General features: G+C 40.7%; 3 protein-coding genes across 5 annotated transcripts in view; all 3 read right to left on the reverse strand.

The window, feature by feature from the left end:
* slc27a4 (solute carrier family 27 member 4) overlaps positions 1–11,597 on the reverse strand; it is a 27,309-nt gene extending 15,712 nt beyond the window's left edge. Inside the window, exons 1-2 of one of the 3 annotated variants that reach the window (XM_030435566.1) lie at positions 11,503–11,597; positions 2,754–2,915 (exon numbers count right to left, since the gene is read on the reverse strand). In XM_030435566.1, the coding sequence (XP_030291426.1) occupies positions 2,754–2,914 (161 nt within the window). In that variant the 5' untranslated portion in view covers position 2,915; positions 11,503–11,597. Of the gene's footprint in view, positions 1–2,753; positions 2,916–4,977; positions 5,434–7,650; positions 7,739–11,502 lie in introns of those variants that run through there. The other 2 variants (XM_030435564.1, XM_030435565.1) reach the window with 2 other exon arrangements.
* swi5 (SWI5 homologous recombination repair protein) lies at positions 6,003–13,508 on the reverse strand. Its single transcript, XM_030435568.1, has 5 exons — positions 13,281–13,508; positions 12,139–12,187; positions 11,944–12,047; positions 11,503–11,597; positions 6,003–7,738 (listed from the first exon to the last, which is right to left on the reverse strand). The coding sequence occupies exons 1-5, from the start codon at positions 13,376–13,378 to the stop codon at positions 7,674–7,676; spliced, it is 411 nt and encodes a 136-aa protein (XP_030291428.1). The 5' UTR covers positions 13,379–13,508; the 3' UTR covers positions 6,003–7,673.
* A 5,897-nt stretch (positions 13,509–19,405) lies between these two features.
* The window catches only part of LOC115592961 (protein FAM163B-like), a 30,883-nt gene continuing 24,714 nt past the window's right edge, over positions 19,406–25,574 (reverse strand). Inside the window, exon 3 of the mRNA XM_030436242.1 lies at positions 19,406–22,020. Within this exon, the coding sequence (XP_030292102.1) occupies positions 21,583–22,020 (438 nt within the window). The 3' untranslated portion in view covers positions 19,406–21,582. The remainder of the gene's footprint in view (positions 22,021–25,574) is intronic.

Here is a 25,574-nt window from a genome sequence, read left to right on the forward strand (position 1 = left end):
CCAAACTGAGGCTGCGCTGATCGGCAATTACGGTAGGGAACAGACCGACTATAGATATGTACTTTATATGACCCCACTTCAAAAAACCAGATTATCCCGAGAGACAGAAATGTAATTGGTGGATTATAATATCGGAGTATTTGATTTTGTACGTTGACAGAATTGATGTTAGCCTGTTTAACACTATAGTTAGAAAGACACAAACGGACATTGATAATCCAATAATTAAAAAGAGACAATAATGGCTGCTTACAGTGTTTGCTGACAAGTTATCGAAGAAAACTCTGTGAAGAGCAGTAACACCCGAACAAAGTAAACAACTTGCTTCCTGTTTACAATGGCCTGCACATACCCAGTGTACGTGAATGGGCGTGGGATGTGCACTTTTATGTCTAAGTATGGATGGAGATTACGAAAACGTTCATCTTGACGGAGGGATATGATTGAAAAACGCTGAATAATGTGGATAAAATAACTAAGTGGGTCGGGTAACTATTAGAACAAAAGGTTGGTAAATTACAATCACATTACTCCAACGCAGACTTTAAAACCAGGGCAAGATAAAATATCATATCATGATAACGATGTAATATAGATATATTGCCCAGCCCTAGACTAGTTTGTTTTTTTTCATTTCTTTATTCAAGCTGACTTTAGTTTGCTCTGAGTTTGCTCTTCGCAAAGTGACCCTTATCAAGATCCATAACACATCTCATGGTATTATACCCAAGGATTTGGCATACTCATATCCTCTTTGACGTCCATGAGTGGACCATCATATTGGAAAAACAAGCTGCATTGCGCCAATAAAAAATTGTCTATTTACAACCAATTCTAGCAAACACAGATGCTTTACGCCTACTACTAAACCACCCAGTGACAATCTCTGGCATTTGCAGCGACCAAAATGTGTATACCGGAGGTCGGTTTAGTTTACAAAGGCATTAAGATGTGCTTTTGAGGGTATAAACACCCCAGCCTTGTCACAGTACATTACACAATAGGAATTTACGCGTCACTGTGCAAAAGGTGTGTTTTGATAGGTTTACATATAGTGAATTTTTAACCTTGAGGTTTGAAACTAGTCAAAGACAAACAACGACAACATTATCAGAACTCGAGCACAGGTTATCACTAGTCTAAAATAAAGAACAAATCTTAACAATAGCGTACTGTTATATTATGATAATTTAGCAAAAATCCTTGGAAGCTGTGATCGTTATCTCTCTCAGTAGTGAGGGAGCTGAGGCCATTTTTTTTATATAGGAAAGCACTAATCTCTACTGGTTAGGCCACTTTGGCTTACTCAGTCTTAAAAGCCCATATTTTACAATTTCCTGTTCTACCACTGCTGGAGCTATTGATGAAAGGAGGAAGTTAACCACAAACCCATTGCCACGGTAACCCAATACTGTAAATATTGGCTTTAGGTAAGAAATGACCTGCACCTCCCCAATCCTCTCTATTGTCCTTAGTCGAAAATATTTCACACGACCTGCCATGTCGCAAAGTTTAGAAACACTTTGGAGAGGAACAAGCAAAGGCTGCTAAACTGGGTTTGGCGCGAGGAGGAGCCTCAGGTCTTGTGGTGAATTCTTCAAAGCTGCTTTCAGGCTACGTGTTTGCAGGGCTAGAGATGTGACAACACTTCACTTCCACTTGTTCCTCTAACAAACATTGAGCAAGCAACATGCTCAGTAATAATGATCCTGCATGATGTCCTTCTAACTTTTAATGAGTCAAAGCTTAAATTTATTCTGATGGTAATTTTTGTAAAAACCTGAGCTAATTCGTGTTTTTAATAATTGACTTACTTGTACCCATTTGAGTCAATATCATCGTTTCATCACACATCATTCAGTCGAGAGATGATAATAGTAATTTGGATTTACAGCCCTGCTCTACCTGAACTCATTTCCTTTGCCAGCTGCAAAATGCTTGGAGTCCCTATATTGACTTTTCACTGATTTACAGCACAATTTTCATGTCTATCACTTGAGCAAAAACTACTAGTTATTGGAAACTAGTGCGTTCATATGTCACATTTTAGTTACTTTATGTTGAAGGTCTTGTTTTGGCTGACTTCACTTATGTCGAGGACCTTTGATAGTGAAGATATCAGTGAAGTGTTTCGACAGTGACACCTTATTTATTGTTTTGTCTGTGTATCCAGTGCATTGGATTTAAGAGGCAGACTGAATGAGGACTGAAGGAAACAACCCTTTTAGTACATAAACAAGGCTATGACTTTGCAACAGAGCACTGAGAGCATGATAGGGCTACAGTTCTATTACATTACACACAATCTGGATGTTAAAACACTCAAAGAAAACCAGAAAATCTGCACTTTTCCCTCACAGTCATTGTCTCCCTTTAGGTTTATTATTCTGGAGTTTCGAGCCAAAACCAGAGAAAATTTGTCACTGTCAAAATACTCACAGACTGCAGTAAATTTTGGCAGTGGCTCCCACTGACAACAGACGTAAACTCAAAACCTGCCCGGTTTTAAAATAAGGAGCTTGAACATCATTCAAATTCCAGCACTTTTTAAAGTGTCATTAAAGGCGTTATTTGTGGAATATGGCCAGTTTTCAATAGGCAGCTCAAAAACCATAGGGGGCAGCATATCACCAGAGTACTCTGTTGATAATGTTAGGTTATTATTATTTTTTTTTTTAATCATAAATCAAAATTGTGGCCATATTTCACAATGGAACCATGCAAATACACACACACAAAATCCCCACACTTACTGCAAGTCTCTGCCGACTGTTCTGGCAAAAATCTGCAGGAAACTCCATCCTCCGCTTCCCAGGTAGAAGATCAGGATGGCCGGGAGAACCTGGTACCAAGGCAAGCCCACCAGGAGCCTCAACACAAACAGCAGGGCCGTGCAGCACGCTAGACGCATCATCCTGAAAGAATGCACACACATATATAAATAGATACAGATAGTGGCTGCAGAGCGTGGCGACTAATCACAAAACACTCCAGACCAAGCATCAGTTCAGTGGGAGAAAGGTTACGAGCGGTTTAAATGTGCAAAAGAAATTAACTTGGGAGGTCTATCTGCTTGACTTCAATCCACTTCATGGATAAGTTCACCAAAATATGTAAATTCAGTCATTATCTACTCCTCCTCATGCTGATGCACAATAGGCTTAAGTTTCATAGTCCACAAAACATTTCTTCACAGCAAAACAAAATAAACAAAAAAACCCCAGCTCATTTTGTGTAATCCAAGGTATCTGAAGCCCAGGGATCCTACATTGATTTAAAAGGTTTATATACACCCTTTTTAAAATTTTCCCTGCAGCAGCTAGGCTAAGAGCATTAGCGTGCAGCCCATCTGAAGTGGTTGCAGAAGACTGAGTGCATATCGAGGGTGTAAATTATGTCTTTGCGAATCAATCTAGGATCACAGGGCTTCTGAAGACTTTGAATACACCATACAAGCAGTATGGAACCATTTATTGTTTATTTCAGTTACTTATGGGACAATGCTGTAACTGTTTTGCTGTGAAGCACCAGATATGTATTGTAGACAACAAAACTTCTCCTGACTGTCTGCACGAGGGTGAGCAGATAACGACAGAATTTTCTGTTTTTCAGATTATCATCTCCTTTAAGAATGTTATCAAACATGATTTTGTTTTTCACATTCTGTGTCTGATTTTATCCACTGACTCAGCCCTGGTACACTGCCAGTTTGTAATATATGAGGAAGAGGTCACCCAAACGCAACCAGCTGTATACTGTATGTTGTCATCATGTGTGACATCTATAAGTGGTCAGGAGTATGTAAGAGGAAAATATACAAACATTTTGTTAGTAACAAAGACACGTATGAGTGTAATAGGCTATTTTTTTTTTTTTTTTTTTCGCAGGAGCAGTCTGATAAAACTGAGAATTACTTGAGTTTTCTTGTATCTTGCAGTTGAACACAGCTCAAGGCTGCTGAGACCTTGGGGGAAACCCTAACTCAAAGCAAATCAGCCTTAGTGACAGCTGAGAGCAGCAGCAGCAGAGGACAGCATGTGTTGACATTGGTGCTGAGCCACCAGATAGCCAGGAAGATGATCCCAAAGTGGTAAAGGATAGGTTTGCATGACTGCTTATTATCTATTTATTAGCCCACGCAGAAAAACACTGTGGGGTTTGTTGTGTGTTTATCTGGAAGGTGTAAGCCCATTTTTTTTACAGAGCCAAGATGCTGACTGGGTATTTACTGCTGTCCCTCTCGCATGTTGCTTGAATGGTGATCATTGCAGTTCAACAAGTCTGCAGCTATTTCAAATTAAAAAAAAACATGGACGATTAAAGTACTCTTGAATGCCCGACATGATGTCAAGCGAAAGAAATGCACTAACAGTAAGGAAAAGAGCTTCATCATTCGCTGCTGCTACACCCGGAAATTTAAGAGGCGCGGACTAGCATCATATTGCGGTAGTGGATTTGAAAACGACAAGAGAGGCTCAACCCACTTGACGGTGAGACTAGACTGCGCCTCACCAGCCGTGCCATGTGCGCTTGCGGACTGGGCCTTCAGTCGTCAGACCCGGTTGGATCATATTTAACGGGCCGTCCCGATGTAGGTTATCATGGTAACAGGCTCAGGAGCAGGATGCGCAGCGTATTGCGCGCATCGGCTTTAAGCGAGGAAGCGGATGGACAGTGTGACAGCAGCCTCTTGTCAGGATAAAGCGGCGTGCCGAATATGCAGTCCACGTTCACATATTCATGGAGCGAGATATTAAAAAGTGTCGAGCCACCTCTCGTGTTCCCGTGAGCGGGTCGATCGCCCACAAGGTGGACAGAGGACAATGGAGTCAGTACTCTTTCCTTTCCCCCCTTATAATAAGCGGACCTATCTGTGAAGTTGAGCATCGCGGGGGCGCACAGTCACCCTGGGCTGTGGCTGGCTGTGGTGGTGGTGATAGTCGTTTTTTTATTTATTTTTTGCTGCTGCTTACATACCTTGCACCTCGCTCACACCGTCACAAGCATGTAGATGCGCAGAAAAATCCCAGACGTGAAACTCGTTGTGTGCGATTCTCCCCTTGATCGGCTTACAGACTAGCCTGGTCGCCCCCTCCGCTCCGCTCCTCTCCTCACCGCCGCTCGGCTTCACAGAGGCTCACAGAAACGCACAGAGAGACGGACACACGCACCGGGATCCCCTCCTGTTGTTAATATCACAACGCGCTGCTGCTGCTCTCCTCCTCCGGCGGCTCGGGCGTCAAACTCGCCTAGCTGTGCGCTTCGACTCTGACCCCGCGATCATCGTCCGTTCATTGTCACAATCATTGATATCATTTCTGGGTTCATTGTAGCCGATAAGCTCGCTAGCAAGCGTAATTCAAATGACCTTATAATTTTCTTAGCTGCGCCCGCCCACCGCCGTCAGCGTCCCATCAGTGTGTCAGGAATAAGCGCTGACGGACGGGCCGCCCGGGCCAATCGGAGACGGCGTTTTTTTCAACATCCTCTCCGGCAGGGGCGGGGTTTGCGGCACTGGTGAGGAGGAAATGCGGTGCGGCCCCCTGCCTGCTCGCCTACAGACAACGAAGCCAGCACGCACAGCAGTTTCCACCCGGTAGTGACGAGGCCCTGATGCTGAGCCGTGTGGCGTAAAATGAACCCTGCCTCTGCATGTGGAGGCGGCCTCACCACGTCCCTCCATTCACTCTACAAGAGGGGATTTAAATGAGGAAGGACACACTGTAAAGCAGTAATCTCTCATGCCCATAAGTGGGTTAAAGGCACAGTTCATCCCTAAATCAAAAATACATATTCTTTATTTATCACCTGAAGTGCTGTGTATCCATCTAGATTGTGTTGGTGAGATGCTGAGTTTTGGAAATACTAGCGGTAGAGATGTCTGTCTTCTTTTAAATGTAACTAGATGGCACTGACACCAACAAGGTCTAGATGGATAAATGTATAAAATATGTATTTTTGATTTTCCTTGAGGATATACAATGATAACCAAGTAGCTTCCATCTTGCAGGTTATTTTTTATTTTTTTTGCTATACCCAAATGCTACATCAGCTAGTTGATTTAATTGAAGAGCCTGAGCTTGCAACCACGACTGGTAAACAATAATTGTGAAAACATTGTATGTATGTATGTATGTATGTATGTATGTATGTATGTATGTATATATATACATACTATAATATCTCAACTGCAGGGCCAGACAGCACCAAAAGATTATTTTTTTGTCTCGTTGATTCCTTCAACTTTAGCCCACATGACAGAACAGAAGAACTTAGGCATACTTTTGACATTGTTTCTCGAGGCTGACATTTTACACACTGTTCATTGCAGCAGTTTGTCATGTCATAAAGCATATTGCATAATCAGGAAAGATTACAAAAGACCTACTATAACAAACTGCTGTAGGTCACTTTACAGGTTAACACAGGTTACTTCCCAAGTGGTAAAGATGGCACATAGTGTCCAGCGATGCAAAGATCAAGATAAGAAAATAGAATGATCTTTGACCAACAAATTAGATAAAAAGGTACAGGTACACACTTCATCACACTCTCACAACAGGCATCCATCGACACAGAAACAGAGCATCATCAGGGATGTGAAGCTCTTTCGCCGCTATCAGTCAGACAGGACACATAGTCAGCCTTTCTCAGATAGATAAGGGCACACCCAGAGTATTATGCCACCAGCCTGTGTTCTCTGTCCAGCAGATAGACCGAACAGGGCAACATTGGGTACTTTATATAAAAAAAAGGAAGTAGGTACTCAACAATTAGTTAAACCTTACATGGTCCCGTGGAGATAGACAGGAAACTAGAAACAAATGTGACAGTTGGCTAATATCCTTTTTCCCTTCAATGATATTTTTAAGAGGTGGCAGGCTGGTGACCTTATCTGGCCTATTTTCACACTTTCACTCAGTATGTATTTACTTAAACTGCCAGTAGGCAAGCTTTCAACTTCAACATATCACTATCAAGTAACTGCTGACTGCACAATGTTGTAGATATAGAATAATAACACAAATGTGAAGAAATGAAGAAATGTTTGTCCTGTGTTGTTGCTGTTTGGGGTTGGAGAGTGTGAAACGAGTATTGTATCTGTAACTTCGTTAGTTTCCATAGTGGGTTAAATGTTATTTTAAATGTTAATGTAATGAAAATCCTGTCAGTGGCGGTATGAGTGCCTATTTGTAATTACCAGCATACAAACATATTATATTAAAGGCTAGCACATTTTATTTTACGCTTTAAATAACAAAGAAAAGTCTGAGAAAAAACTTGACATACCCTTACTTTTTCAAACTATTTAAATAAGCTCAAATGTCAAAACGAGTCCTTTCAAAGCAACTAGTCTTAATAACATTGATATTCTTGCACAACCGAGGCAGGCAACAGGCTGGAGAATAAAACCATACGAACATTTTTTTTGATTAGACGGCCTATTCTAAATATTAGGCCTGCCTGCTGGACTAACACCATTCCTATCTGATCATGCTCACACACACAAATCTCCCTCTGTAAAAAGGTGAAAACAGAATCACAAGGAAGATGGGCAAACTATAGTCTGAAGAGGCTGGTTGAGGTCAACAGAATTCCGCCCCTCTACCCTTTGCTAGACGAACAATTCCCAACACTGTGTTTTCATACATTTTTACCAGTCTTTTTTTTATTCAGTCATCAAGTTCCAGACCAAAGTGGCTGTAGAGATCTCGTGTAGTTGTCCCCCTTAGAGCAGCTGCAAGACAGAGGAAAGTGGGGGTTAGGCCCCTTCAGCAGATTACAGGGTCAGATCCCTCTGGTCTGCTTTTCAAACAATCCACAAAACACTGAACAGACCAAGAGCACAGTACAAGAAAAGAAACCACATTAAACAAAAGACTTGTACACGATGACAGGATTTTACACAGTGGCCTTGAAATGCTTTTGACAGACATCTCATCTTAGCCCATCTTCATTTTCATTTTCAGCTTTTTTTTTTTTAAGTTGTTGTTGATACGTCATCTAACATATCTGACAAATCAGCCCCACTAGCTGGATCTCTGCCTCCTTTCCATCATGTGGATCCAAGCAATGGTAAGCTGTCCCAGGCTGAGCCTGACACAGGGATCTTTATTGTTTTTTTCTTATATACAGGACTGACAAAGTTGTAGCATTTGTTATTACGACAATCTAACGTAATTAATACAATAGCTCTGTCTCCGTCTCTCTCCCTAATATATACTGTATATGATATATATATTCCTCCTAAATCTTTACACTGTCTTTTAACTAGCCTTGACAATTAAAATCTGGATCATGCAGCCATTTCTCTTTTCCTGATACACATTATATTTGTTTAGGAAGAACAACACTGTTCTACATATAGTACAGTGCTATTGGAATGAAGGGGATTTGAAGGTCTTGAGCTCATTGTTTTGTCAATTATCTTTGTTCATTTGTGCAGCGCTTAAAACATTAAGTTACGTATAGTACAAGATTATTTAATGGGAGATGCCTTTTATCAAATTTCATGCCTTTGGTCTTTCTTCACTGACATTTCACAAGATTTCAGTTTAGAAAGTACTAGACCCAAATACGAGGCTAAAGCATGAATGATAAAGGAAAACTGTCTCAATCCTCATTAAGGAAGCTCATAAATACTTCTAAACTCGTGAAAATGTGGACATTTTTAAAACAAAAAAAAAAAGACATTTCTTGAGTGATGCGACAATGACCTTAATCTTGACCGACAGACAGACAGATGGACATGGTGAAAGACAAAGAGACAGTTGTCCTTAGAGTGTACTGCAGGGCATCTCCTCGTCTCCTCTCATTCTACAGCCTGCCCACCATCTCCACCCTTTCAGAATAACAGCAACTCAGTGTTCAAGTGTACACTCTTTGTGAAAGTGTGTGAATGTATGTGTGTGTGTTTGAGAGAAAGTGAAGGAGAGAGAGAGCGCAGGAAGAGGGAAAGAGAGGATGATAGCATGTGTTTGTGCTTGACAGTGTGTGTACGCGTGTCTGCATGACTGACAGACACTGTACTTGTATGTGTGTAAGTGATGTGAAAGACTGTCATTGTGTCAGAGGGGAAACGCCACCTCCATTCACTAAGAGGACATTATCATCCTGACTCGCCACTGTACTGAGAGAGAACTTAAAGAGATAGTATGCAATCAACTCACAATATAGTTTTAAATCAAGAGATTTCCCAGTTTACCACAGAAGTGGGAAATAAGTGATGTTACAGCATTTGAGGAATGTAGAAACTTTTTGTGTTGTTCCTGTGTACATTATTGTGTAAAGATCAGTAGACAAAATCAGGGGATGTCCAGATTTTACTTAGAGCTATTACGAGGAACTTTTATTTTTTGTTGATTCTTCTAGCCTCATTAGACTAAAGATCACAAGGGTCAGACAGGGTAAACTTTGTTTTAGTGACGTAATGTACCACCAGACTACAGAGCAGCCTTTTCCCTCAGGCTGTGAAACTCCTCTATTCATTCTCAGCACTCCAACATAAAAAAAGGTATTAATTTTATGACTTTTCCAACCCGGATAAAACGGAATTTGACCTGGTGACAGACAATAAGAATCATTATTATGTACACATCTTATTTGCTTATACAGGTAAGAGGCATCAGTATTAAATTGAGACTCTTTTATATCCAGTTAAAAGTTCATTGTCATACAGTTAACTCCAAACACATACTAGCCTCTTCATTTAAAACTAGGTAAAAAGTCATGTTTGTTATGACACATATGCTCAGAACATAATATGAGCTGGCTGTGTGTCACCAAAACCTCCCTGACAGGGTGAAATATGTGAACTCCTCTACAGTTTCTTAACCTCATGCAGTTACAGCACATGCAAACAAGTATATTTCAAAAGAGACTTACAACTGTCTTTCACTCATTGTAGCCTATTTCCTCAGTCTGGTATGTCCTCAGACATACTCTGCATCACTTCTTGAGGGGTCTAAACAGTGCTATGCAGTGTCACAAGGGTTTTGGAGAGAAGGTCAAATGCCAACACAACTTTCTGATCTGATGGGTCTACAGTCTGCAACTGTTGTACTAGCTGGCAAGAGGATTATTAACGTTTCACCAAAAGTGTTGTGATTTCAACTTAATTAATACTTATGTCATCTTATGATGTATGATGGCAATGCTGAATTAATATTAGTAAACATATTAGTGGACCCAAAAGGACCATCAGTGGCTGGTTAATTTAAGCTGTATGAGTAAGAGTATAACCAAGCTTGTCCAAATAAGAGCAGCACTTCAACCATGACATGTTTCTATGCTTATTGGATTGGATGCTTGAAAGGCAAGGCAATGTAATCTAAATGCAAACATAATCAGTGTTGTGTAAATACTTTCCAAAGTCAAATGAAAGTAATCTAGTTCTATTGACAGAAACATACTGTTTTGTTGCCCTCTAGTGGCTGCCTGTAGAATAATTTGAATCTCAACCAATTTCAACATACTGTAATTAGACAAAGCGAAGCCCATCATCATCAGTTTACATTTTCCGACAAGCTCTATAATAGCTGATAAGATAATAGCTCTTTGAAATGTTTCCTTCTGTGGTACATGTTTAAAATAACAGTGTATTTAGTTCACTACTTTTCACTAGTTAGTTAAGTGAATACACCCTCTATTAACTGTTATTGGTATGATCAGTTAAAATACCATAAGGCATGAGTTTGTGATGGCAAAAACTATATGTGACCATGTGATAAATAAAATGTTGCCTCCTTTTTGAAGGGTGTCTTTTTACAATCATCCATATTTAAGGAGTTTTTAAAGATGTGATCACACACATCTTTCTGCAGTTTCTTTTCTTTGTGTCTAACCAGAAAAGACTTATTGTTATATGTCTCATCTAGTTTCTCGAGGGGGCACACTTCCTGATTATAAATGAGCCGACATGTGTTAACATGAGTCACACAGACAGTGAAACAAATCATTCAGCTGAAAGTCTTGGATTCCTGTCATCTTGCAACATATCTTTTTTGTTGGTCTGAAGAACCGACTCATAACCCATAACTACAACTGGACTGGATAAGTTATGGATAGAAAAAAGGCAACTGCTAACAGAGGGAAGATAAGATGCATCATAATGGCTGCCGTGATCATCTGACATGCCGGGTGTTATAATGTATAGTGTAGATGGTTCAAGTAATTCGCTGCCATACCATAGATTTTCCACAACTCAGTTCACTTGAAAGAGAAATTAGACTCAGTCCTACAGTCTGCATGTGACTATTCACTAGAATCAGAATTAGAATGTGAATTGCGCTTATATGATATTAAGAACTGAGCTGAAGAAGTCTTGAGTTGTATGTATGTATGTATGTATGTATCTATCTGACCCACAATTCATTAATAAAAAAATTGAACTTAAAAATGGTATCTTGGCCCTGTAAATTCTGTAATCCTAGGCTACTATTGGCACTTTTAAATACTACTAAAACTAGTGAATTAAATCATCTCAATGAGTATTTCTCTTACCAATACGTCCGAGGAGTGATTGTCCAATGTCTTTGATGTCATTGTATTCATGCAGCATATCAATATGATGCTCCAGTTCCTCTACTCTGTATCCCCTGGGGAAACACACACATACAACTGGTCTCCAACAAATGCAGATCTGTGCAAGTGTTACATGCAATGCTAAGACACAGGCGCGCGCACACACACACACACACACACACACACACACACACACACACACACACTTCAAAATGAGCCAAATCAGATTAATGCTGACAAAACTATGTGCAGTCAAGAGGAGCACAATTGTACAAACACATGCATTATAGTTATTTCAGGTTATTTTTTGTGGGAAATAACACTATTGATTCACTATTCCCTAATCCTAAACTCAATCATAATGCTTGACTTAATCAACACACACACACGCACACACACACTGTACACAGCTGTACTTACTCAGCCTCCAGCTGTGCTATCTCTGTGTCCAGCTGCTCTCTTCTCCTCTCGAGCTCTGCCACCTCCTCTGCAGGACTAACTTTAGAACTCTCAGATACTTGAAGCTGTGAGGTACAAAACAGACAGCTATAATACCTATGCTAAGAATTGTGTCTGAGTTTATGTGTATTACAGACTGAGGAGGGGTTTACTTACAGGTGATTTGAAGTTGGAATGTACTCTCTTAAACTTTGAGAATGGAGTTCTAGGGAGACAGAGGAAGGAAATTGTTGTTCAAGACCAGATATGTTTCACTCAGTGAGAAAATGTATACGTAATTAAATCTCTTTGAGGGTGGCAGGTTACATGTTCACTCAGTTTTCATTCAATTTCTCATTCCTAATTTTCAATAATGGCAATAAAAGCTTTATTGTGTGTGTGTGTGTGTGTGTGTGTGTGTGTGTGTGCGAGTGTTTGTGTATGAGCGAAAACTGGTTAACAGCCAGAGTTCAAACGTCTTACAGAAACATTCAACCAGTAATACATTATATCTTTTGGAATTAATTGAGTTTCTAGCCCCTTTGAGAGAGATTTGAAATTTGAAAGCACATCTTTATCAATTTACGAGCTATGGCTCAATAGTCATAACTTATCAAACCAGGAATTACTCTGATGATCCGCAAGGAAACAACTTGTGTTTTTCTTGATACTGTTGGTATTAACTGATTTTCCACTTGACAAGTTCTCAATGAAGCCCATATGTGTTTTGAATTAATTAAAAGGAATTTCTAAGCATTTGAATATGTTGAATAAGTAGAGAAACCTCATGACCAATAAGGTTGTTGGATTGTATTAACAACACAAGAAAGACTAACGTTAGCTAGTTCCTGTATTTGTGGTCAACTAAAGGGGATAAACTTTCACTTCTAGTGATCAATGGTCAGCCAACAGTAGAAGCTTTAATTCACGCTTTCTAGGGAAAGAAAGTCATGTCAAATAAACAGTACAACATGTTATGATGTTTAAGGTTATCTAACAGAAATGTCTGTGTCAAAGGCCTTTATGAAAACAAAGTGGGCAAACTGTGTTTCCTCCGCTCATATAACGTTAGAGGTGTGGCATTCCTGAGCATCTTGAAGTTACAGGAACAATAACAACAACATCAACACGAACATAACACCGTTAACTCTACAGTTCAGGCTCATCTCTACTGGAGAAAGTCCTGGACCAATATAACACCGAGACAGAGGTACAGTGGAAGAAGGCTTTGGGAAACATATTTCTAGCGTTTAGATATAGTTAGCAGACGTGGTATCAGCTAGCTAACTTAGCATTAGCTCCAACTGTTGACAAGTTACCTCTTCAGTATTCCTTTCTTCAAGTCCTTCGCCTCTGGCGTCGAAAGTGGACTATTTTTTGCAGTGCAGTCAGTTTCAGCAGTGTGCTCAGTGTTCATACTGCCTTAAACGTCGTGAAAATGTGTGTTTTATGGCTAATTTGAAGTAATACGAAGAGCATATGAACACTGACAGAAACAGGAAGTTCGCATTTCGCGGTTTATGGGAAAAAGACTCAGACTACAACCGGATTGGTTCTACTGAAACGAGAGGCGGGACTTACATGTTTTATTACCATAGCAACAGCCGTGCGGAAATGGCGATTGCGTCAACAGAATAGAAATACAGGAATCCGTCAATTTTCTAAACAGGAAATCATTAAGTAAACCTTCTGCCCCTTTATATCTGTCAACATTTGTTGGAGATTTTTGGAAGGAAACTATTTGGATGTTGCTGCAAAGCTTTTGTGACTAATAAAGTCGAAGACATGTCATTTAAAATGCTGCATAGGGTCTTATAATGATTATTTGCAGAAACCCCAAAAACGACATGCTAAACATCGATGGAATAAATTCTCAGAATATTGCGCATCAACTACTCTCGTATACTTTTGTTTGGATTCATTGCATAAGACATGAGTCTCTGGTTGAAGTAATTTGCTCATTATTTTTGACGAAATATTATATTCACAACTCCAAAGTCTTAGTCCATGTTTTTCAGGACTATCCGTCGACATCAAAAGGAGAAAAAACTATATTAAGCGAATTTATGGATGGAGAGATTAAATAATATCCTCGTTGGACCACCAGATGGCGACAGAGTACCTTTTGAAGTGACTCCTTTTTATTTCTGCCTTCATCACATCTTCACCTGGCACAGCACTCAGATACAGACTCAATCTCTCTGTGTGTCTGAAGCAACCCACACACTTGTTGACTGAGGAGAATATTGCATAATCGGAGGGTGGTGTGGTGGCATTCAGTATATTCATACTGTGGTAGTCTAAACTGAGGCTACTCTGAACTGCTCACCAACGGCGCAGTAAATCTCAATCGGCAGTGGATTAACAAAGCAAAAGGTCACGTTCAAAACACACACAAACACACACACACACACACACACACACAAACACACACACACACAGAGAGAGGGAGAGAGAGAGAGAGAGAGAGAGAGAGAGAGAGAGAGAGAGACTTTTCCACCATTTATTGGAGCCAGAGTCTTAGTCTCAGCATGGTTCACTGGGCAAGTACCAAAGGAAAGGAAGAGGAACACAGCATAAGATTTAGGTCTTAAAACCGAGAGAGAAAGAGGGCATGAGTTGGAAAGAGAGACAGGGTTCATAGAGAAAAAGAAGAGAGTGAGACCGAACGAGAAAAGGCAGACAAAGTGTGAATTCTGTGGAGCTGGTATTGGGCTCTGTGGAGGACATAAAATCAAGTCCATTCTGTGTTGTGTCCACAGGATTCATTGCTTATTTATCAGCTGTTATACAGAGACAGAGAGGGTGGGGAATGAAAAATTCAGACAGGAGGCACGGCCTTATCTCCTTTTAGAAATTGCGAGATTACACACACTGGGCGGTAATGGCTCCTGCACGCACTTGTGTGTGTGTGTGTGTGTGTGTGTGTGTTTGTGTTTGTGTGTGTGTGTGTGTGTGTGTGTGTGTGTGTGTCTGTGTGTGTGTGTGAGAGAGAGAGAGAGAGAGAGACAGAGAGGGAGGGAATTTGTGGAGGGTGGCTATTTCTCCACATCTCTGACACAGCAATAAGCATTGGTGTGCATGTGTGTTTTGCTCCATCGCATATTCTGAATGGCTGCTGTACATCTCTGAGTTTTGTTTATTAATGACACAAAGTAATATGTTTCCATGTGTGAGAACGTACGAAAGTTCCTGCAGTAATGACAGGATATTTATTTAAAATATCACAGCGGAAATGCAGAACAAGTGTCTGTTTATGATGTTGGTTGCACTTCTCGTTTAGAGGAAAGAGCTCCTTCTTAATGTCCCACAAAGCTCTTGAAGCTCGTACCGTACGTATTTATTTTTGGCAATCTGGTTAAGTCCATAGGCCTAATGGTGGTGACGGGGCCTCGTGCATCCAAGTATTGGCAAGGTATGTTCTGTAATACTGTAGAACACAGCATTGTTGCAGACTTCACCAGCAGTTTTTGTTTGTGCTCAAGTTTTTTCTTCACATTAATTTGATGATGTTGGGTCAATTTTTTTTAAACCAAAATTCTGTCCTTAACTTACAAGTTGCTCCTTTAAGTTTTGAAAATTTAATTTCTGGAACTTTTGACAGGCCCAAGGGCGGTTCTGGGGGGGGGGCCAACAGGGGCCAGTGCCCCCGTAACTCTGAGTCTGGACCCCCTTGTGGCCCACCTGACAGGGAGTCTGCATTAATAATACAATGACAGATTTCTTGCAATGATTTTGTTCTGAAGGGAAAGGCAGAAGGCAGAAGTGTCTCAGCAGTTTACTACCCAATCAAAATTGCTGAAATTGTAAACACTGCTTTGTCTGAATGAGGGATTTATCCTTTTTTCGGGGTTGTATGTGCCCCCTAACAAAAAAGCCGGCCCCAACCTGGCCCCCCTATTAAAACTGGTCTAGAACCGCCACTGGACAGGCCTAAGCCAATTTCAAGTTTGTTATTGTTGCGTTTGTTTTTTGTGCTCGTTTTCCATAAAATCCACACAAAAAATTAAAATAGTAGGTAAACAAACAACCACATTTGCCTGCCCCTTGAAGACAAACAAACACAATTACAGAAATTATGGCAGACATTTCTAAAACATGTATATCAAAACCTTAATAAATAAATTCTAGACTATATTTTTATCTTTCACTGTTGACAATATAAAGAAATATTCTTATTTGTCTTACATATAGAAGCACTGCTTAAAAATTGAGCAAAAGACGGAGGAGGTGGAAAATTAAGTAAAAGGAAAACAGCAGGATAACAAGAGACAAGGAGGAGAAGCGGCAGGAAGCCTTGGTTAGTAACGTTAGCTGGAAAGCCTTGTATCTATCAAGTTCATAATTCATGGAATCCCAGGCCGCTCCTCTGTGCTGCATCTAAATTCCACTGTTGGGGAGTTATGGCCAGGGACCATAAGGCAGACACACCCATACACACACACACACACACACACACACACACACACACACACACCATGTAGTACTACAGAGTAAGGGAGGGGAAAAAGACAGCAGAGGAAACAAGAAGAAGAGAAAGAGAGAGAGAGAGAGAGACCACAAGAGATGCAGTGGACGGACAGAGTGAGAGAGAGTGAGCACACTGCTGCAGGCCGAGGGGTAGATGAGGGGGATGATTCAGAGCATGTCATAAAACATCGATACACCTCAAAAGGCCATGCTATGAGCTCTGCTTACACTGGAGGTGATTATGCCTCTAAATAATTCACATGGCCCATGCAACCACTTATTCTCACATATACAGTGCAAACATTTATGAACATTACACCAAAATTCTACACACAATGAAGTATAATGCTGTAGTATACATGTGAAAAACGCATATTTTGGAGGTTTGGCTGGAAGGTTTTCAGATGGGAAGATTTGCATTTATATTTAGTATGAGTAGCATCCAGAGCCTGAAGGACTCTTAAAAGCCAACCCAGTAACCAAATAAATTTCTGCCAAAAGCTGATGTGTTGGAACTTTATGTGTAATTTAGTCCCGCTTTACTTTCCTTAGGTGCAGTTTTCAATTTGTATGTTGTCAAAATGCTGTGCTAAGTCAGAGTTTTCACTTTCCTCACCTTGTTGCCACAAACACAGTGGAAATCATCCTGACGTCCCTTGAAAAATATCTGGTTTTGTTTCCACAAATGTGGCTAGAAAATGCCCAGGGGTTTCATGCTTCCAGATGTTGTAACTATATAGTGGTTTCATGCTTAAAAATGTTGAATCTATCTAGGGATTTCATGCTTCCAGATGTTGAATCTATCCAGTGGTTTCATGCTTCCAGATGGTAAAACTATCCAGTGGTGTCATGCTTTTCAACTGCTGAAACTATCCAGTGGTTTCATGCTTCCAGATGTTAAAACTATCTTGTGGTCTCACGCTCACAGATGTTGGAACTATATGGTGGTTTCATGCTTCTAGATGGTAACACTATCCAGTGGTTTCATGCTAACAGATGTTGAAACTATCCAGTGGTTTCATGCTTTCAACTGCTGATACTATCTAGTGGTTTCATGCTTTCAACTGCTGATACTATCTAGTGGTTTCATGCTTTCAACTGCTGAAACTATCAAGTGGTTTCATACTAACAGATGTTGAAACTATCCAGTGGTTTCACGCTAACAAATGTCAAAATACTGCATGAAACAGTAGTCTCTCCCTTGGCAGCTGTCTCACAGCACTGACAGGTAATTTGATGGTATGCATTGTTTGCATAAACATAGAACACTAACATTTTATTTTCGTGATTTGGCTGAAGCAGCTGACAGATAAGTCGGTTGTTGTGGAGGCAGCCTCTTGCAAAACTGGACAGTACAAGTCATGATGGAAGGATACTGTCACAATCCTCCAACCTCACTTTCAAATCAACAACATCTCATCTCAATAGTTTTGGCAGACCTCATTCCCACATAAGGTGTTTTTTTAACTGGAAGTTACAGATGCTTCATTTTAGAGCTGTTGGGCAGTCTCAAGTTCCAGACCTGAATCATAGATGCAGTGTTATCAGAGAAGTTGCCCGAGTATAATTACATGTAAATGATGGTGACTAGAAATGGAATCAATAAGTACATTTCAGCCAATTTGCCTTGTGGGTGGAAAGCTAGTGCGACGGTAATTCCATGTTACAGCACTTGCAGTTCATGTAGAAATAAGTGGGAGTTTGAATGTATCCACTTCAAAGAGAATCCATCATAATCTGAAAGGTTTTTCATGTCTGAAGCAGTGCTTTTGTATTAATGCCATCACAAAATGGCTATTCATGTCTCTGCCAGGGAGGCCTCGGTTTGATATCAGCTCCTCTACGCCTCCATCTGTCTGTGTATTCTGTGCTATGTGCTATTTCTCATTCATTAGCTCTGACTCATCCTTCTAATAACTACCTCTATTTCCTCTCTGAAATAGTGTTCAGTTGTTTTTCTATTGTATGATAAGTCCGCTTGCCTCTCTGACTCACTCATTTTATTGTCAGAATAAAGCTCTCAATTTTCGCCTTTTAGCTCTCCTGTACAGATGACGTTTCATTGTGACTATCATCTCCTCGCCTCGGGCTGTCAGGTTGGGTTTATCATTGCACTTAAGCATCCCATTCTTGTTTCTTCCTGTTCCATTCAGACATATTTACTGTCATGACTCTCACCTCGTCGCCTCAGGGCTAAGTTCTGTGTTCAAACATACATAATTGCTCTCGCTGTGGTTAGAGGTTTGGCATGCCTCACTGTTTTCTTATGTTAACATTTTATCTGCTACGCTGTCACTGATGCTTATTGTTTAACACATTTTTAAACGTATTAGTGGGTTCAGCGGTTTCCCTTCCAGGCATGTTTACACCCTTAGGCCGTGTGAGAGTACAGCACAACTTTTCCTCTGATTTGAGAAGATGAACAGATGTTCAACACATGCATGAAAAAAGCAGAATAAGATTTGCTTTTTTTCAATTCAGGACAGGACTTTTTTCCAAAAGATATCCAAATAAAGCTACTTTAATCACTAAACCAAATGGTCCTAATCCCACCGTCTAGACACAAATTTTAATCTTTTTCGACAAGATTGCTTGCAGGACTCTCCGTATGGCTTTACTTTTTTGTGGTGCTTCGACTAAAGCATAGATTTCAGCTATCGGGTATTTACCCTGCGTTTAGCAGTTCGCTAAATAAGGTAATCCAGGATAATGCTCTGTGCTTTTAGTTGAATCCACTGTTCAACATTTGGCAGGAAGCAGAAATGTGGTCCTGTGGAGTCATGCCCAGCAAATACACATTCTCATTACAGTAAATATCAATTGATACACCTTTAGATCAAGAGGCTTTACTTTACTTAGCTCATTTAGCTCAGTTAGCCAGGGGAGCAGAGGAGCATTAGTGTTTACACTGCTAACATAGGATTTTTAGACCGCAGCAAGTTTCGATTTTGGAGCAGCAACAACAACAAGGCAGTTCAGAGGGATTTTCACACCATTTTATTAGAAACAATGTGTCTGTTAGTTATACATTAGAAACAAGGACAGAAACATTTCTGCTGTACTGTACTAAGTCGGAAAAACCAGCTGAATCATAAAATAAAGCAAGTAATTCAATTACTATAGGGTAAAAGCAACACAGCATTTGAATAAACACTTGAAGTAATCATAATAATATTAATAATAAATTTCTCTTGTAATTCTTTATGGCACTACATTTCTTGTGCAACTGTCACATTTCTGTTAAAAAGTAAGGAAAGCATAGCAGTGAGAACTTTGAGTGTTTGTTTGTGTGTGTGTGTGTCTGTCTGTGTGTGTGCATGTGTATGGTCATGTATTTGCAGGGAAGCACATGTCACAAGAGGAAAAAACTTAAAACAAAATCACTCACTGTTTTACCCGTTGGGAAAATAAATAAATGAGCATGATTGCTGATAAGATCAACAGAGACAGAAAGAGAGAAAGAGATTGAGAGAGGTACAACAGCGTTTACCATCCATTTTGAGTGGTGGGGCAGCGTAGACAATCCAATCAGCTTCCGGCCCCTCACACAACCTCCAGCATGTCTTCTCGAAATCAAGCAGTAAATAATTTCATTCATTAAATGTGTGTCCCGTGTCCATAAAACTCCAGTCAGAATATCAGGCCGGTCAGCCAAGCGCAGAAAATAAAACCGGCCCCCGAGAAGGAACTCTCTGTGTACCTCAGAGCAAGAGCAAATATTCCTCGGTCCAACGAGTCGAGAGAAGAGAGAGAGAGACTGGAGTGTATGTTATGGCCTGTTAAATATTTATAGATGTGCCTTTAAAGGTGGATTAATCTCTAGCCCATGAGTCCATACATCAACAAATCAGAGACTACACAAGGAATGCAGTGAAGAGTCCACAAACTGAAACCTCAGTGAAGAGCTAGAATGAGTATCACGCTATCAAGTTAAGTGTTGCAGTAAAAACTTTTTGCTCCGCTGACCGGCACCTACAACCTATGTTATAGCATTAATCAGTAAAATAAACATTTACAAAATAGTTGCAAACCCACTTAGAGTTTGTCCTGTCGTCTGGTTGGGTCGTTCTTAGCTTTAAGATGAATTTAAAGGTAAAGTGGCACATGGGAACTAATACAATCCCTTCACCCTTAATAATAAATGTTATTGCAACCCACTGCTGGGTTCAGTATACATACAGTTGGGGGGGGGTCAGACTGTGTTTAGTTGTATGAAATAAGAATTCTGGTTTGATCGAGTTAAACACACACACATACACATACACACGCACACACACACACACGCATGCAAGCACAGTCACACGAATGCACACGTTGCAAGAACCCATCCCCCTTTGGCACCTAGTCCAGCCCAGCCTGCAGGAACACAGAGATCTGTCTCTGCTGAAGTGTAGTATACTGTACGCATACACTTTGTGTTGTCAGCAGATCCTCAGAGAAACCAGACCTCAATGAAAGGATGTGGAAAACAAGCAGGGGTTTCCATCTTCTGAGAGCCCTTAATGTCTTGAAATATTATGGCCTAGGTTGAGTCTATCTAAAATATCTATGGGTGGCAGCTAAAGCATGACATCCCCCTTCCCACTCTAGTCTAGTGATGTTTAATCTCTGTAATCTGTGGATGGAGGAACATACTGATCATCCCGTCATAGGAGGGGAAAACACTGGACTTCACCTAATCATATTTTGTTTTGTAGCAGCTATGGCAGAGAGAAAATCCCTGCCGATTATGTCATTCTGACATGGCGGGAATCTGTTTATCTTTCAGGCCATGGGTAGAAGAATCCAGAGGAAGTAGGGCAAAACAAACGTTATCAAATCGTAAAACAAATTCCATTCTTATCGTTAAAAAAGACGTATTCAAAACAGAACAAACCAAGGAGGTCATGTTATTGATAATTCAACACTTTTTAAATACTTTAAAACTCAACACTTGCCCAAGTGTAAGGTCCTGGACCTGAGCATAGTACCTTTGAAAATCCTGTCCTGAGAGCCAGCTGAGTCCTCCATTCTGCAAGAGGTGACCAGGAGAAGGAGACCAGACTAGATCAGACCATACTAGACTTGATTAAACTGGTCAAAAAGACAAAAACAGTCTGACTCAAGCCCAGTCCAGATTAGGCCATCTCAATTAATTCCAACCTTGCCCAGCTAAACATCAGTGCTGATGCTACAGCTGCGGGTAAACATGTCCCTCATGGTGACCGACCGGGCCAGGTTCGGTTTACGGTAGTTTGAAATGTTCACAGGCACTGGCAGGTCCAGGTCCTGCTGCTGGACGCTGCGATAGCTGATCCGGTCGCCTCCGTTCCTCAACCCATCTGGTTGATGGTGGAGCTGCGGCTGAGGCGGCTGGAGGTAGAAAGGCAGCTCATAGTGCGTGCAGGATGGACAGAAGGTCTGTGAGCGTGTTAGTTTCCTGGCCAGAGGAGGAGTGGAAAAAAGGGCGGGGCCATTTGGGATGGAGGAGGCGGCGGCCGTCGCCGCCACAATGTTGTGATTGGAGTGGACGGGCGGGAGGCGGGACGTGACGGCAAAGTCCGGCTCCTCCTCCTCCGACTCGGACTCTTCTTTCTTGCAGCAATAATACTAGTGGTGAGAGAGGAGGAGGGGAGAGGCAGAGTGAATATTAGGGACAAAAAGGTACAGTATCATGCAAAATGTAAGAGAGATGAGGGAGAGGGAAACGCTAAAGAAGACTCAACACCTCATAACATTGCTATGTCTTGAAAACTTTAAATATGTGTGTAACGCTGTGATCCTACCCTCTCACTGAAGTTACATAGTGCAGAAACAAGTGATAGGGGGCACAGTGGCTGAGACAGAGACACCATTCGCCCTGTCACAAGACACTGTACCATCAACATTCTTTTGAAGCTGTTATGTTAAACATGCAATATATGAGAATTGGCCACTAGTCAAATCCATTTTCAGAACACATATGGGGCAGAACATCACCAGAGTGACAGCTAACTGCCGCTAACTGTAGCTGCCCATAGCTAGTTAGCTTAGTTAGCTGTGCAGCTAGCGATCCAATTTGGGAGCTCAGAGCACTGGGGGAGTGTTGGTGTTTACACCACTAGCATGGGAGCTTTAGGCCGAGATGGGCTGGGGCTAGCTGGTTAGCATGCTAGGTTCCGTAGATGTTCTATATAATCTGTAGAAGTCATAATCTGTCGCTAATATTTTAATGTTTTCAACTAAAATGATCACATATTGCACCTTGAAGGTAAAAAAGTTACATAATGTTCCTTTCAAGGACAATAAAGAGACACAATTAATAAAGCCAATAAAGTCTAGGTCAGCCTTAATACCATAATAATTATGGTCATATAGTGTTATTTTACAGTGTTTGCAGACATAAAACCATGAGTTTTATGCATACTTAGTAGAAAAAAATGGCCATGTAAAAAAATAAATATAGCCTAAATGAATGTATCTACACATTCATCAACAACAGAAGACCATAACATGGGTCTGTTGTTTGTACATTCTCAGAGCATGCAGTCAGTCAAAACTCTTTAGAGGGAAGATGTATCTCATAATCAAGCCCATTCTCCCCATGAGGTGTTCTCCAGGCTAAATCACGCCTGATGTTCATACGTCCCCTCTCACTGAACAATGTGCTACAGTATGATGAAAAATGGTTTTGCTTCTGTTTCTTTCTCCACAAACATTTCAAGTTCAAACAGACTTTTGAGAAGCCACGTTTCAGCTGAGAATGTGTGCTTACTATTTCTGGCCCAGAAAATGTAGCTCTCAAATTCATTCCTGGCATCGCGCCAACTAATATGAAGCCATAATTTGGGGGTCACTCTTGATTTTGCTGTGAAATATATGAGAATCCTATGAACTGTAATCAGTTCTAAGTGGAAAGGATCATATAATTTCCACTCCACCAATATTGTCTTAAGTCCCAGTTGATCTCATTCACGGAGTGCTTTTATCTGAGGTGCTTAACAATTTGCCTCTCAATAAATCATTTACACACACTCACACACTATTAACTATATGAGTTGATGACACAAAGCCTTGTGATAAATGCTCTACCTGCTGAGCCACTGGCACCCCACTCAGCATGAGTTTGACATCACATTTCTAAGGTGGGAAACGTCCGGGCCTTCAGAGCTTTTGAATCCCTATGTGCACAGCCTAAAAGTAATAAGCCAGAGTTTTAAGCCTTTATAGACACAGTAATAAAAATATAGATCGGACCAGTGTTCCCTGACATAACATTTAATGTTTGTTCTTCTCCTTTTAAACTCCATTTAGTTACACATTTTACATTAAAGGTGCAGTTCACCCTATAATCAAATATTTGTCCTCGTACCTGTAGCACTATTCGTCCATTTATATTGTTTCAGTGTGAGTTGCCCAGTTTTGGAAGTTCTGCCTTCTCTCTTTTGGTGTTTTTTGCTGTGTTTTGAGGATATCAGCGATAGTGATGTCTCTCTTCTCTTGGATATAATGGAACTAGATGACACTCAGCTTGTGGTGCTCAAAGTGCCGAAAAAAGTGTTTCAAAGACTCAACAGCAATGATTTGTTTTCAGAAATCATGACCTGGCTACTAAAGACCCCATAAGCCAACTATATCACCAAGCAGAAGGAAACATGCATCTACTCATGGATAGGGGCTTGTGCTCATGACAGTACAGGGTGTTAACAATAATGCCGTCCTCCTTGGCTGAGTTGTAGCGTTAGCTGGCTAGTTAGCTCGCCTCTAATTCATGTGTAGATGTATGCTTTCCTCTGCGCAGTGAGACGGAGAGAAAGTAGCTCCAACTTAAACCTGCTCACAAAAAGGTCTGTGATTTTTGTAAAAGAGACTTTTTTTAAGCCGAGTGCTGTGTAGTTCCATTATATTAGAGACAAGGCAAACAAAAATTATCTATTTTTCATTTCCCTGCAGACTGAGCAGTTAAGATCCCAATCTTGTGTTTATCAATGCTAAAGTAATGACAGGACTTCATGATTCCCAGATGTTCAATTTAGGAGTCGCACAACAACAAGATTAGGTTGCTCTCGCACACATGTTCTGATATCGAGGACGAGGTTCAGTGTTTGGTGTTAAAAAATAGCTCGGTCCCTCAGATGTGAAAACGCCTTTTAGTTTTTAAAAGGTATGTGATAGCAGCAAACTTTAAGCCGCTTTTGAGCTCTGATACTGAGAGCATTGCACTCTGAAACAAGGCCAGAGGTTGTCGGTTGGTGTTGCAGCTACTCGTTTGTTTTGTCGATACAAACAACTTTGGTCTGAGTGGGTGTATTGCATTGCGATTTCTAGAGTTCACTTTCAGGGAATTTTAACAGCTAGCACAAGATGGAGTGGGTTTACGGTAGAGGTTGATAAATTAATGCAAAATATTCCAAATTTGTAGACACCACTTGCATGCCTGTAGGGTAAATACTGCAGCTGGAAGATGGTTGTAGCGCCTCTAACATCAATGTAGTAAATCTTGTCTTTTCAATACGTACAAAAATTGATGTGTAATCTTAATATGTTTTGTGTAGCATTTCGTAGCATCTAGCGATGAGGTGTTATTATGGACTCCACTGCTTCACTGTCTCTGATTAGTTGCCTTCGTTGGCTGTGCTGGTTAGGTTTAGGCAAGATGAGTGGAGTTGCTAAGGGGTTAGGGGAAGAATATCAGGGCAAGCCAATCAGAGACAGAGTATGATGAAGAGTACGAGTCCTAGCCAATCAGAGGCAAAGTAAAGGGGAACTTAGCGATAAAAAGCAGTGGGATCCATAATGATGCAGCCAGTTTATGCTAAGATAAATAGCAGCTGTCTGTAGCCTTACATTTAATTGACAGACATATGAGTGATAATCTAACTCTCTAGAAAAGAAAAGCTTAGTCCCCAAAGTTTTCCTTTAAGGAATGGACTTAAATGTGATAAGCTTGGGTCAAATTGTAAATCAGTTTGTTTCCCCTCCTCTATCACAGAGAAATGTTTTCAATGCTCCATTGCATGTCCAAGCGGTGAAATGCAGGGGGATTAGTGGAAAGTATAATGTAAAACAGCAACAAACCCACATGCTGGAATAGTAATCCACGAGCCGCAGCAGTAATGCTTCCCTGCGGTGTTATTAGTGTGATATTTTGACCTAGCTTGAGTTTATCAAGCATGAAAACACAA

This window comes from Sparus aurata, chromosome 12 (genome assembly GCF_900880675.1).
Source record: "Sparus aurata chromosome 12, fSpaAur1.1, whole genome shotgun sequence".
Taxonomy (NCBI): Eukaryota; Metazoa; Chordata; class Actinopteri; order Spariformes; family Sparidae; genus Sparus; species Sparus aurata.

Bases quoted from the DNA above. Each gene is read 5' to 3' on its own strand.
- swi5 (XM_030435568.1), bottom strand. From the start codon at position 13,378: ATGAACACTGAGCACACTGCTGAAACTGACTGCACTGCAAAAAATAGT. The intron at 12,188-13,280 runs GTAACTTGTCAA...CTGTCTCCCTAG, and splicing joins AAGAAAGGAATACTGAAGAG to AACTCCATTCTCAAAGTTTA. The intron at 7,739-11,502 runs GTAAGAGAAATA...TCTGTCTTGCAG, and splicing joins ATCACTCCTCGGACGTATTG to CTGCTCTAAGGGGGACAACT.